The sequence below is a fragment of the Vombatus ursinus genome, unplaced genomic scaffold, assembly GCF_900497805.2.
Source record: "Vombatus ursinus unplaced genomic scaffold, bare-nosed wombat genome assembly UNPS02009835.1, whole genome shotgun sequence".
NCBI lineage: Eukaryota > Metazoa > Chordata > Mammalia > Diprotodontia > Vombatidae > Vombatus > Vombatus ursinus.
The window spans coordinates 22611520-22624496 of NW_020949613.1; the positions used below are offsets into that span (position 1 = coordinate 22611520).

At 37.7% G+C, this 12977-nt stretch overlaps 1 protein-coding gene across 2 annotated transcripts in view; it reads left to right on the forward strand.

Annotated features, from left to right (window-relative positions):
* Positions 1-12977, forward strand: part of CD109 (CD109 molecule) — a 155598-nt gene that overhangs the window by 76890 nt on the left and 65731 nt on the right. For both annotated transcript variants that reach the window (XM_027852946.1, XM_027852947.1), the window contains exons 8-10: positions 5607-5703; positions 8682-8823; positions 9765-9874. In XM_027852946.1, the coding sequence (XP_027708747.1) occupies positions 5607-5703; positions 8682-8823; positions 9765-9874 (349 nt within the window). The remainder of the gene's footprint in view (positions 1-5606; positions 5704-8681; positions 8824-9764; positions 9875-12977) is intronic.

A 12977-nucleotide genomic window follows, 5' to 3' on the forward strand; every position in this document is an offset into this window, starting at 1 on the left:
GGGCTGCTCAGGGAGGGAGAACTGGGCAACTGAGTCCCTCTTGGGCTTACTGGTTTTCTCTATCCTGTCTGGGCTTATCCCCTGGAGAGCAGTAATAGCAGCAACAACTTGGAAGTTTGGTTCCTACCTTGGCTCTCTACATTCCAGACATGAGTGGAGGCAGGAAAAGATTCCTTGCTAGAGACGGGTGGGCCTGGATTGGAGGATTCCCCTGACTAGCTTGTTGTCTTGTTCTCAAGCCTCTTCCATTCCTTTCCCTATTCAGGCCAGGTCTCTGAAGCTGTGAGAAACTGAAGCCCAGAGAATTTTAGACACTTTGCCCTGTCATTCTGTAATGAGTGATTGAGGTAGGATGAAAAAAAAAAGGGGCAGGGGGTTTAACAGATGAGCAAGCTAGGAAATTCCCTTAAATATAGAAGCAGATGAGTCCAAGCGGTTATCAGGCCTCCCACCTGCTAAGTGCCTTCTGTTCCAAAAATTTGTCATGTATTTGTTCTCTCTCTCTCTCTCAGGAAGTTTTTCTGTGTCAAACTAAAATCTGTCTGTCACTTCTACCCACTCATCCTAGATCTGCCTTTTGGGGCCAAGTAGAACAATCTTGATCTCTTTTCTATAGGAAATCCTTAGTTCATTTACCTGATGAAAATATGATGCTTATATTGCATGATCTCTATTCCCTTTATTATCCTGGTAATTTTGTTCTGGATATATTCCAGCATGTTGGTATCTTCCTAAAATATATTGCCCAGAACTGGGGATAAAATACAGAAGATGTGGTCTGAAGAAGGCGTAATACAGCAAGGCTATTACTTCCTATGTTCTCAATACACTTTCTCTCTTTTTTAAAATTCTGAAATTAAACACCCGAAAAGAGTGTTTCCATATAAAACAGCTAAGCCCCAAAAGAAGATTGTGTATAAAACCAATCCACTTGATACCACTTGCCTTTTAAAAAAGTACATAGCTTCTATACATTACTTTCAAAACTATACTGCTTGTCTGTGCTTCCTTTTGAACTTCTTTCTGTTCTGTTCTGTGCATTTAAACAAATTTTCAATTATCCTCTTTTTTCTAGCATTACTATTAGCAGGTCCTCTTTCTTCCCCTTACTAAAAACAGAAAGAAAGAAGGAATGAAGTAAGAAAGGGAGGAAAGAAAAAGGGAAAGAAAGAAGGAGTGGATTGAGGGGATAAAGTCTCTTGAAACAAAGACATAAGTATAGTCAAGCAAAAATGAATCCACATGTTGGCCATCTCCAGAAATGTAACATTTCTTTCTGCACTTTGTGACCATTGCCTCTCTGTCATGAGATGGGTAACATCCCAGCTAGTTTTCCTATTTATTTCTGTACCATTTGTATGTTTGTCTATGTTCCGGCCTCTTTAGTCTTTCAAAATAAGGTTGAGGTTCATTTACTGTTCATTTCCCCTTCCTTCTTGCTGTTGTTCACTTATTTCAGTCATGTCTGACTCTTTGTGACCCCATTTGGGGTTTTCTCAGTAAAGATAGTGAAGTGGTTTACTATTTCCTTCTCCAGCTCATTTTACATATGAAGAAACTGAGGCAAAAAGAGTTGAGTGACTTGCTTAGGGTCACATAGCTAGTAAGTGTCTGAGGCCAGATTTGAACTCAGAAAGATGAAGTCATCCTGACTGCAGGCCCAGCACACTCTCCACTGCACTACCTACGTTCCCTTCCTTACCTCCAAGTTCATATGTACTTCTACATCCCAATTATGAGAAATAGCTACTTCTTGCCCCTTCTTCTTTTCTACCCTAGTGTGTTCCTTTTGTCCTTTCTTCTTTCCCTTCTTAAAAGCCTTCAGAACAAAACCAGTGCATCTCCTAAATGTATGTTCTTCTTATTTAACTCCTTCTATAGCCTTTAAAAACACTAAAATTCTAAAAGGAGACTTGTTTTTTCTCCCTTGTAGAGTATTAGCACTATTCTAGTATTAGAATACTAGAATATTAGAACTTCTTTCAGTTACTTAAATTAATTTGTCTTTCTCAGTTTCTCCAGATACTTAAATTTTTCTTTCAGAATTCCCACTTAGCTTGAGACATCAGAAATGCTTGAAAGTCCTCTATTAAAGATGAATTTTTTTCCATGTAGGGTTGTACTCAGCTTTATAGGGTGTTATTCTTGGTTACATTTCTTTATCTTTTCCATTTGGAACATTGTATTTTAAGATCTCTTCTCATTTTCAGTAGAAGCTTCCAGATTTTTTGTGGGCCAGACTGTATTTCCTGGTACTTTGAATTTCTTCTTTATAGTTGCTTGCAGTATTTTTACTTTGTTGTGGAAACTCTGGATTTCGGAAATGACATTTCTGGAGTTTTACTTTTCAGGTTCCTTTAGGAGGAGGTGATTGGTAAAATCTTGCTATCATTACTTTGCCCTCTGGTTCTAATAGATATGGGCAGTTTTCATTTATGATTTCTTGAAATATGGTGTCCAGGCTTTTTTTTTTCTCTTTGCATCATGGTTTTCAAGGAGTCTAATGATTCTAAAATTGTTTCTCCTTGGCCATTTTCCCAGATCAATTGTTTTTGATAGTAAATGGCTTATGCAATCAATCTTCAATATTTATCCATTTACCTTTTGTGACTTCAAGCATTTGAATGATTTTGTTAGTAACCTCATTTTTGCTCTCATGATGGCAACTGGGCACATTCCCAGCTATGCACAGTAGAGAAAAAATGAAAGCTATAATAAGGACAGGTTTATGGAGTGGCTGGTATCCTACTAGGGGCTTCACCGGTCTTATTCACCCTACAGTTGTAAAGAGCTCCCTATATATGTGTCACATATTTTCATTGTTTGCCTTTAAACCTCAAGTTTTTTTTTTGTTGTAATTATGCCCCCAAAGCATAGTGCAAGTGCTTTGGCCTCTAAACCTGAGCTTGCAAAGTCAATGATGTGGCTTAGTGAGAAATAAAGGTGTTAAATAAGCTTCATGGTGAAATGTCTGCAACAGCTGTCAGCCAGGAGACCCTTAAGGATTTCAAATGGCACAGAAAGCAGATGTCACCCAATGGATTATTTTAAGCTAGCATTTCCTTTGTGATTTCCAATACCATCCACCACAATTCTGACACAGTGTCAGAGGTGATGTTGAGACCTCACCAGTCTTGGCATCTTCTGACAGCACCAACTAAGGTCCCAGAAACTTCTCCTTTGGTTTTCAGAGGGAGGCCAAAGTAGAGAGGTCTACAGCAGTATAATTTACAGTAAAACACCTTCACCCTGCCATCTGACATAGTGGAAGGTAAGATTCAGGTTAAAAAAAGTTTTAGTTTTAAGAATTTTATTTGCTGTACAGTATTTATGGTACTGTAGATTTCATGTGTTGTGAAAAGTAAAAATTTTCTGAAATAATTTTTTGAATTAAAATGTTAGCCCAATAGGCCATAGAATTTTAGGGAATTACTAGCAAGAAAAAATGTTTTGTGTGTTACCAATTTTATTTTGTGTACTGCATTTTAAGGGGTTATTTCATGGTTTCTATGTTAAGAAAAGTATATATTATGAGAATTAATATTTTGTTATAAAGAATCATATGCAGAAAAATGTATTTTCAGCAATCTCTAGTGAAAGATTGCAGTTTTAATGGTTGTAGGAACATAACCCTCTATTTCCCATAGGTTCAATGTGTCAGTATTTGTGTTTTTGACTTTTGCACTGTTTTCTAGAAATGTTAACCCTGCAAAAGTTGAGGATTGGCTGTATGTTCTATTTTTTCAGTCTTTTGTTCTAATATTTCTTGCTGTCTCATAGAGTCATTGCTGTCTCTTTGGTCTGTTTTAGTTCTCAGAGATTCCACCTCTTGGGTAAGGTTTACCATTTTTCTTCTAAGCTATTTATTCTCCTTTTGATTCTTTCTTCAAGAACTTTTATTTCATTTTTAACATATTATTTTCATTTTTCTAGATATCATGTTGTGTTTATGGAAAATCCATTAAAAAAACTTCAAGTCTTTGTTTAGAGTTGTTATGTAGTTATTCTCTCCTTTTGAGGGATCTCCATATCTACAATATTTCTTTTAATTCTGATTTTTTTGGCCTTACTCATTTCTTTTTTTTTTTTAGTACTCCAGGATTTTACTATAGTAATTTTAGTACAATTCAACAAAAATTTGGACCTACCATGTGCAAAGTACTTCTACAGTAGATGCAAGGTTTTCAAAGAGGGAAAAAAAAACCCCACTACATATTTCTTCCCTCAAAGAGCTATCATTTTACGGGGTTGGGGCAGCACAGATGAATGTAATTTAAGTCCCAAAACCAATGTATGGGACTCTCTCCTCATTGGTAGAGATCAATGTCCTCCACCGATGTGAGGGGCAGGGTGAAACTGGCAAGAGTGGGAAAGAGTAAGTCACTGTTCTTTGAGTGCCTTTGGAGTAGGGCTTACTCATTTCTCCAGGTTAACTTTTGAAAATTGTAGATTTGCAGCAGGTTTACCCTCTACCCCTGTTCTACTTTTGGGTGGGCTTCTTGCCTGAGAGTTGGATAGAATGTTAGGCCTGGAGTCAGGAAAATTTGATTTCAAATCTGGTCTTGGACACTGGGCAGGTTACTTAACCTCTATTTACCTCAGTTTCTTCAGTTGTCCAATGGGGATAATAATAGTAACTACATCCCAGGGTTGTTGTGAGGATTAAATGAGATGATAATTGTAAAGTGCTTAGCACTTATGTGCCAGTAGGTGCTTGATAAATGCATATTTCCTTCCTTTCCTTCTCTGGTTGATCTTTGCCTGCACCTGGGTTCCTTTGCTGATTTCTCACCTCCTTTAGTCTTCCTGGATCTTTGAATTTCAGAGTGCTGGATCTTTCTGGTCTTCTAAGGCGTCTTGGTACAGAGTGCTCAGCACCTCAGAGGCCCTGGCCCTAGCACGACCTAGTTTGAGCATTACTGTGCCATAGTAGACACTGCCACTCTCTATGTCTTCCAAGAGTTACACCCTTGGGATTTCTCAGGGCAGCTTGCTTCCTAATATCTCTGGACACAGAGTCTTACAGCTTTATTTCTTTCTGGCCCTTTTTGGTAGCAGTATGAGGATACTAGCTTATCTGCCTGTGCTGATCCTGGCTTTGCTGGTGGCCTCCTTTTCTATTGCCTGTGAGCTTCTGGTTAACTTTTTTGCATGCTTTTGATATTGAGAAACTCACTATGTAGCTTCTCATTGAATTTTTTTGATCTTATTTCCTAATCTTTGGGGAAGCGAAGCTTAGAGGATTGCTGTATGTGGACCCTTTTCTGGGATAAAGCATCAGCTGTGCTTATTTTTTTCTCACTATATCAATTTTTATCCTAACCCATTCAGATAATGATAGTGCATAGATACATTTGATAGTGATAGATCCATTTGGAATTAATTGATTCAAGGTTTCTTTGAAAAGCTTACTAATGACTTGCTGTCAATTTGTATAAAAATCTCTACTTGAATGTCTCATACTGATTACTGCAATAATAGTGATGTTTTTGGGTGATAGCTTAAAAAAACTGATCAACGGTTAGTGTTCATAACTGGCATTTTTGACTATTATTTTAACCCGATCCAATTTGAAATAGAAAAAGGCATATTTATATTTTTTTCAGGTACACATATGGAAAGCCAGTTAAAGGTGATGTTACACTCATATTTGTGCCTCTGTCCATCTGGGGAATAAAGAAAACTATTACCAAACATTTTGAGGTAAGAATTTTTTATAAAGAAATTATGAGGTTTTTCTAATATAGAAAACACATCAGTCAATAAATATTTATTAAGCATCTGCTGTGCCAAGCATTATGCTAATAAGCACCAGGGATGCAAAGAAAGGTAAAAGACAGTTCTTTTTCTCAAAGAAATCACAGCCTAATGGGGGAGATAACATACAAACAACTATATACAAAAAAAAAGCTGTATAGAAGAGACATTGGGAATAATCAACGGTGGACAGTCACTGAAAATGCCTAGAGTCTGGAGATGGAGGGTCTTGTTTGAGGAACAGCAAGGAAGCCAATGTCACTGGATCAAAGAGTATGTGAGGGGCAGTGTAAGGAATAAGAAGACTGGTAATGTGTGTATTGGAGGAGACAGGTTAAGAAGGATTTTGAACGCCAAACAGAGGATTTCATACTTGATCATGGAGGTGATGTGGAGCCACTGGAGTTTATTGAATAGGGGGGATGACATAGTCAGACCTATGCATTAAGAAGATCATGTAAACTGAATATTTAAATGTTACATTAAGAAACAGATAAATTATCGGGCCAATCCAAGCTTAATAATAATAATGATGATGATGATTGCAGTCATTAGGTTATTAAGCAAAACACTTTACATAAAGTATCTCATTTTAGCATCACAAACAACCTTGCATATAGGTTTTGCAAGTATTTCTGTATGTGAATTTTTGAGACCCAGAGAGGTTGGTAACATAGTAATTATCAGAGGTAGGATTTGAACCTTAGGTTTCCTGACTCCAAATCCACCATTCTTATCTATTAGCCTTTACTACCTCTTACTAGGTGATGAGTGATTTGAAAATTTCTGGCCTGGAGTCAGGAAGGCCTGGGTTCAACTCTGGCCTCAGAAACTTACTAGCTGTGTGGCCTTGGGCAAGTCACTTAACCCTGTTTGCCTCAGTTTTCTCATCTGTAAAATGAGCTGGAGAAGGAAATGGCAAACCACTCCAGTATCTTTGCTGAGAAAACCCCAAATGGGGTCATGAAGAGTCAGACACAACTGAAGTGACTGAACAATAACAGCAAAATGATAAACCATGATAAAATCTTGAGTAATGAACTTGCTGTAAAACATTGTATATTTTAAATGTAGGTATTCCAAAAGTAGAGGTTTCTCAATGAGTTAGCACAGGAAAAACTCAAACAGTTCTGATGCTTTATTACTTATGAGGCTCCACATTTAGTGACTCTTGCTTTGTGTTAGGGTGAGGCAGACTTTCAGCGTCTTCTCAAGGTCGTAGGGGTACCCCCAAGAACTCAGGAGTGTCTTTCCCTAATGTTAGTAGCTCCAACCTCCATTCCAGGGAGTTCCTCCATTATTTGCTGACAGTGCTTAGCTTCCCAGTTCTACTTAACCAATTTCTTTCAATTAACTTTTACAAATGGACATTTACTTTGAAGATACAACACATACAGAAATGCAAACATTTCCTTACAAAAATTTGAGGACACACAGTCTCCTCTACTACCTTGGTCTCTGGAAAGAGTGGGATCAGAATTAATGAAGTTTCTCTCTAGCATAATCCTTTCCTATTTATGTCCAAATGTGGCATAGCTGCTGGATGAATCCTCATTGCAGCTACAGCTGGCTAGGTCCCAGAGGTTCTTCCTCTATTCTCAGGGCCTTGGGTAGACTGGCTAACTACAAAACCCAGCATGGACTCTGTCCAGGACCCCTTGATGGCTTGTTCTCCAGCTTGTAAGGTTGTAGCTGTCTGGGTAGATGGGCTAAACTAGGTTGAGGGTAGTAAATAGGCTTCATATCCGTTAGGGAGTTAGGAGGGTACCCAAGCATATGAAGCATGTGAAGATTTCTCCTGTGGAATGGGTGGATGAGAACAACTTGTTCCAATGGGCCAGGAAGGGGTTAAAGCAAGCTCTGTGGAGTGCTTAAAGCTTGGCAAGTCATCGAAGATGCCAACATTATCTACTGCATCCAGGGCCATTGCTAGTCATCCTGACTTTTGTCTTGCCACTGGACTTCAATGACTCTGAAAGAGAGAGTGAGGCTGCAGGCCTTCCACAACTCTGCCTCACTTAAATCTAATTCCCGAACAAGTCAGCACTTATACAGTGGTAACATTGGTCTTTGAAAATGAAGGCTGAACAACAACTCAAACAGGAAAGAATAGATGCTGAGGCAAAGAACCAAGACCCACATTCATAGGCTGCATGTGGTCCTCTAATGGGGAGGGCCATGGCTTGTCGACTCAGAGAATTCTCTCTTCTCTCACTAAAACACAGGCAGGAAGGAGTCAGATCAAGATGACTAGCTGTGGCTGACTAATGCCTTTTGAGGATAACTCCATTCCCAGTTATTCAGCCAGCCAAAAAGGTTCCTCTTCAGTCTAACAAGCCAGAACTAGGTGTAGAGTGTCTAAACATATTTTCTCAAGGCAGTTTCATTGGACGTGATACCTCTCTAGCACCAGACTGCCTAGCCTCTTCCACATGGGGGTCTGCGTTAGCAAAACATGCTGATTCCTGCTCACTAACCCTTCATTACAATATTAATAGCAAGCGTTTATATAAACTTCAAAGTTTTGCGTTAGCATTTTATATGTGTCATCATAGTTGGTCCTCACAACAATCTGGTGAGTAGGTGCTCTTATTATCCCCATTTTATAGATGAAGAAACTGAGACTGAGGGAGCTTCAGTGACTTGCCTAGGGTTGCACAACTAGGATTATGTCTGACATGGGGCTTGAACTCAGGTCTTCCTGACTCCGAGTTCCAGCATTCTCTGCACTGTACCACCTAACTGCCTCATTTACATAATTAGTCTTTGAATATAGCAGAATTTTATATTTTTATAAAGAGAAATGGAATGAGAAGGCAACAGTTATGACTTTAGTGTGGTTAGAATTTAAATTAGAGGTTTATTTTTAGAATATGAATAACTCAATTGAAAAAGCATGCATTCTTTTTTTTCCCCCCACACAGATAAATGGATCTGCAAACTTCACTTTTAGTGATCTAGAGATGAAAAGCGTCATGAATCATGCAGAAGAACTACATTACCCCAGTGATAGGTCTTCTCCTGGGCCAGTAGAAATTATTGCTGTAGTGACAGAATCACTTACAGGTATAGTAGTACATTTTTTAAAGGTAATGATTTTTCATAATGGTATTATGGTATCTTCTGAAGAGCAATTTAAAATCACTGAGCCATATATCGATGCTTCTTGTATAAGATTTTCTTAGGCCAAATACATTTGTAAGCTATCTTATTGTCTCTTCTAACCCACTAGGTAGAAGTTACTGTTCAGTGATATTGGATATTTTACTAGTTTCCATAGAATTAAAAAAAAAAACTTTTCATTTGTTTCATTCATTCAATATTTACTAAGCACCTAGTTTAGAGTGTTGTAGTAGCTACAGGAAAGATACAGAAGTTAAATGAGATATCATTTTGCACTCACAGAACTTATATGGGTAAAAGATATAAATGTAGAATAATACAAGACATTCTTGGGATGTTTTATCTTATCTCTTCAATCTCTAAGTAAATTATGTGAGATTAGTAGTTAGTATAATTTTTCTCATGCCCACCTCTGAAGACTTTGGGTTTTCTTTCAGGTTTCAGCCTGTGGCAGGAATGTCCTGCCTTTCCCCAGGCTAAGCTTAGTCTTTGCCTTCGTTCAAACATCTCCTGAAATCTCACCTCACTCATGATACCTTTCCTTTCTGTCTTTTTCTGATATTATTATATTAGATCATAGATCTAGAATTGTAAGGAATCTCACATTTCCAAAGTCCCTTCTCTTTGTGACCGCTGGTAGGGAACAATAGAGTTGCTTTATTTGCACATTACACATAACTTTAATAACGTGAGAGAAAGAAGGAGAGAGGGAGAGATCAGAACTAACCCTTCTGCTCTAGTGCCAAAGGACTTGAGGAAAATGAGTTTCTGAAATAATTACTGATTGACTTGTTGGTATTGAGTGCTGGGGAAAATATAATAGGAAACTTCTATTGGTAAAAACATGATTTCTTTTTATCTAAATGGTATTATTTCTGAAACAGGAATCTCCAGAAATGCAAGTTCCAATGTATTTTTCAAGGCAAATGACTACACCATTGAATTTTTTGATTATGCTACTGTCTTGAAGCCTTCTCTCAACTATGCAGTTACTGTAAGTTGGTATATTTAATTATAAGTGCAAATCAGTAAGTTAAAATGATGGTTTCACATATATTATGCTATGGTTATAAAATACCATAATTACATTATCTCACTTGGTTCACATAGCAACCCTAAAAGGTAGGGAGTAGAAGTATTAGGTACAATTTATAGAAAACTGAGGATTAAAAAACTAAGACTTTTCCAAAGACATACAATATATAGTGGAGCTGGGACTTTAACTCAGACCTTTTGAATCTAAGTCCAGAACTCTTGAAATGAAATAGAATTAGAAGTATCATATTCACCAATTTCCTAATATTTAGGTTAAAGCCAGAAAGAGAAATGTGGGCTTTTCCTAAAGTCTGTACACCAACTTTCATGGGGAGTGGGGGTAGTCTTCAAAGAAAGGAAACATTTTATACAGATATCAGCAAATTGGGGGCAGCTAGGTGGTGCAGTGGATAGGTACTAGCTGTGTGACCCAGGGCAAGTCATTTAATCCAGTTTCCTCATCTGTAAAATGAGCTGGAGAAGGAAATGGCAAACCACTCCAGTATCTTTGCCAAGAAAACCCCAAATGGGGTCACAACGAGTCAGACATGATTGAACAACATTAGCAAATTATTTTGTTAGATTTAGATTATCAAATTATTATTATTATTATTATAGGGATTAGGAATTATACAGTTTTTTTTTCAATGCTAGTATGTTGTTTATAAAAAGGAGTTAATTCTGGCTACCTGTGAACAAGCCTATCAGTTGTGACGTGAAGATAGTTTGTGAATTTTTTAGGGTTTGGCATCCAAATATAAGTAACTAAACTATGTTGATCTTTGAGAGAACATAGTGCTTGCATACAGTTGGCAATCAACTTCCATAGCACCTTCTATTAAACACTTATCTTGTATTTGGTATCATACTAGGTGCTATGAGTGATACATAGAAGCATCACACACTGATCTTGTCCCCTAAGTACTTACATATTAATTGGGGAGATAACATTGCATAATTAAAAAGATCACAAGTGGTAATCAACAAGTAATAAGTAGTAAAGATACAAGGCCAACAATGATAAGTATTAAATGAATGATATGAATAATAAATGATATTCCAATATTACCTCTTCGAGGGGGGAGAAATCACTGTAGGGTGGTCAGAGGAGGCTTCATGGAGGAGATCAGATTTCAAATTTATCCTGAAAGATGAATAGCATTTTATTAGGCACATCTGAAATAGGGATTCTTAACCTGTGATCTATAGAGACCTCTGGGTCCATGGATAGATTTCAGAGGGTTTGTGAACTTGGATGGGAAAAAAAATCACATCTTTATTTTTACTAACCTCTAACTGAAACTTAGCATTTCTTTCAATTATTTAAAAACATTATTCAAAGAAGGTATCTTTAGGTTTCTTTAGACTTCTAAAAGGGTCCATGATACAAAAAAAGTTAAGAATTGTTGGCCCAAAGTATGGCACCTGTACGTGGGGGCAATAGGAGACGTGGTTGGAAAAGCTGGGAACAAATTTTTCCTAACAAGGCCCAGAATTCTAAGTTTAGAAGTTCAGATTTTATTCAGTAGGCAATAAAGAGTCATCAGAAGTTTATGAACAGTACAGTAACAAAAATGAAAGAAATATGCTTTGAGAATATTAATTTGCTGGAAAAGTGCAAGAAACAGTGGAAACAGAGAATCTGGGAAGGGAAAAGAAAATAAATATTTATATAGCATGTACTATGAGCCAGACACTGTGCTAAGTGCTTTACAAATATTATCTTGTTTGATCCTCTCAGCAATCCTGTAAGATAGGTGCTGTTATTTTCCCCATTTTACAATTGAAGAAACTGAGGCTGAGAGAGATTAAGGGACTTGCCCAGGGTCACTGTGATGGGTGAAATCTGAAATAATGAGGAAACAAAGGTTTGAGCTTTCTAGCATATCAGTTTATTAAACAATGCATGCCAAATTGCATAACAAATAGGGAACAAGCCTCCTGAGCTTGGTACTGCACCCTGAATACAAGAGGAGACAGATTTTTTGCATTAAAAGAAAACAATTAACAAGATATAAACCAGGATACAGATTATGTAGTCTGATTTCTAATTGGAGGAAAGATTAGGGGCTTTCCAAGTTGAGAGGGGATGAGTGAGTTTTGAGAGTTGGGAGTAGGGAGGGTGAGCCACTGGACTTTACAAGGTAGATCTGTAAAACAGAATATCACTCAAGTCCCTCCATTCATTAACAAGCAGATGGAATTTACAGGAAAGTGAAATTTAGGTCTCAAAATGGAGTCAGTTTTACAAGATAGAGTCAGTTTGATTTTCACAGTTCCCACAATTCTCTCACACACAGATAGCCTGGAAGCAGGAGCACTGGTTAGAATTCAGGAATGTGGTAATAAATGGCATGAACTTGGGTGATAGAAGAGGCAATGGAAGGAAAGAGACAGTTATAAGACATTTGGAAAAAAAATACAGAACACATACCCTTTTAGATACTGGAGGAAGGGGAGGGGAAGAAAAGAGGAGCAGTGTATGATAAGTTTTGAAACCAAATGACTTGGAGAATTGTGATACCACCAACAATTAGGACAATTAGGAGGAACAACTGATTTGGAGGAGAAGACAAATTTTAGACATTTTGAATTTGGTGCCTCTAAATGGAAATTCTCTTTCTTCAAGGAAGGAACTTGAGAAAGGCATGAGGGATGGAGAGCAAAATTGGCAGAATCATTCCACAAAGAAGTAACATTTGAAGTGGTGGGAGTAGATAAAAATCTTCAAAGGAGAGAGAGAGAATGGAGAGAGAGAAAAGAAGGCTGAGGACAAAGGTTTGGGCAGTTCCTAAGTTTTGGGGTTAGGAGAAGGAAGAGAACCCAATAAGGGAGACAGAGGAAAAGCAGGTAGAATAGCAGTAGTAGAACAAGAGTGGTGCAGTGTCACAGACATCAAGGGAAGAGAGTTTTGAAAGTTTAAAGGAAGGAGAATGAGGACTGTGAAAAAGACAACTGTGTTTGGCCGTTAAACCAGGGGTAATATCCAATAGCTCTGTTTCAAGAGAGCGATGAAGGGTGGAAGCCAGATTCAAATGAAATAATTCCTTTTCAGATAATTC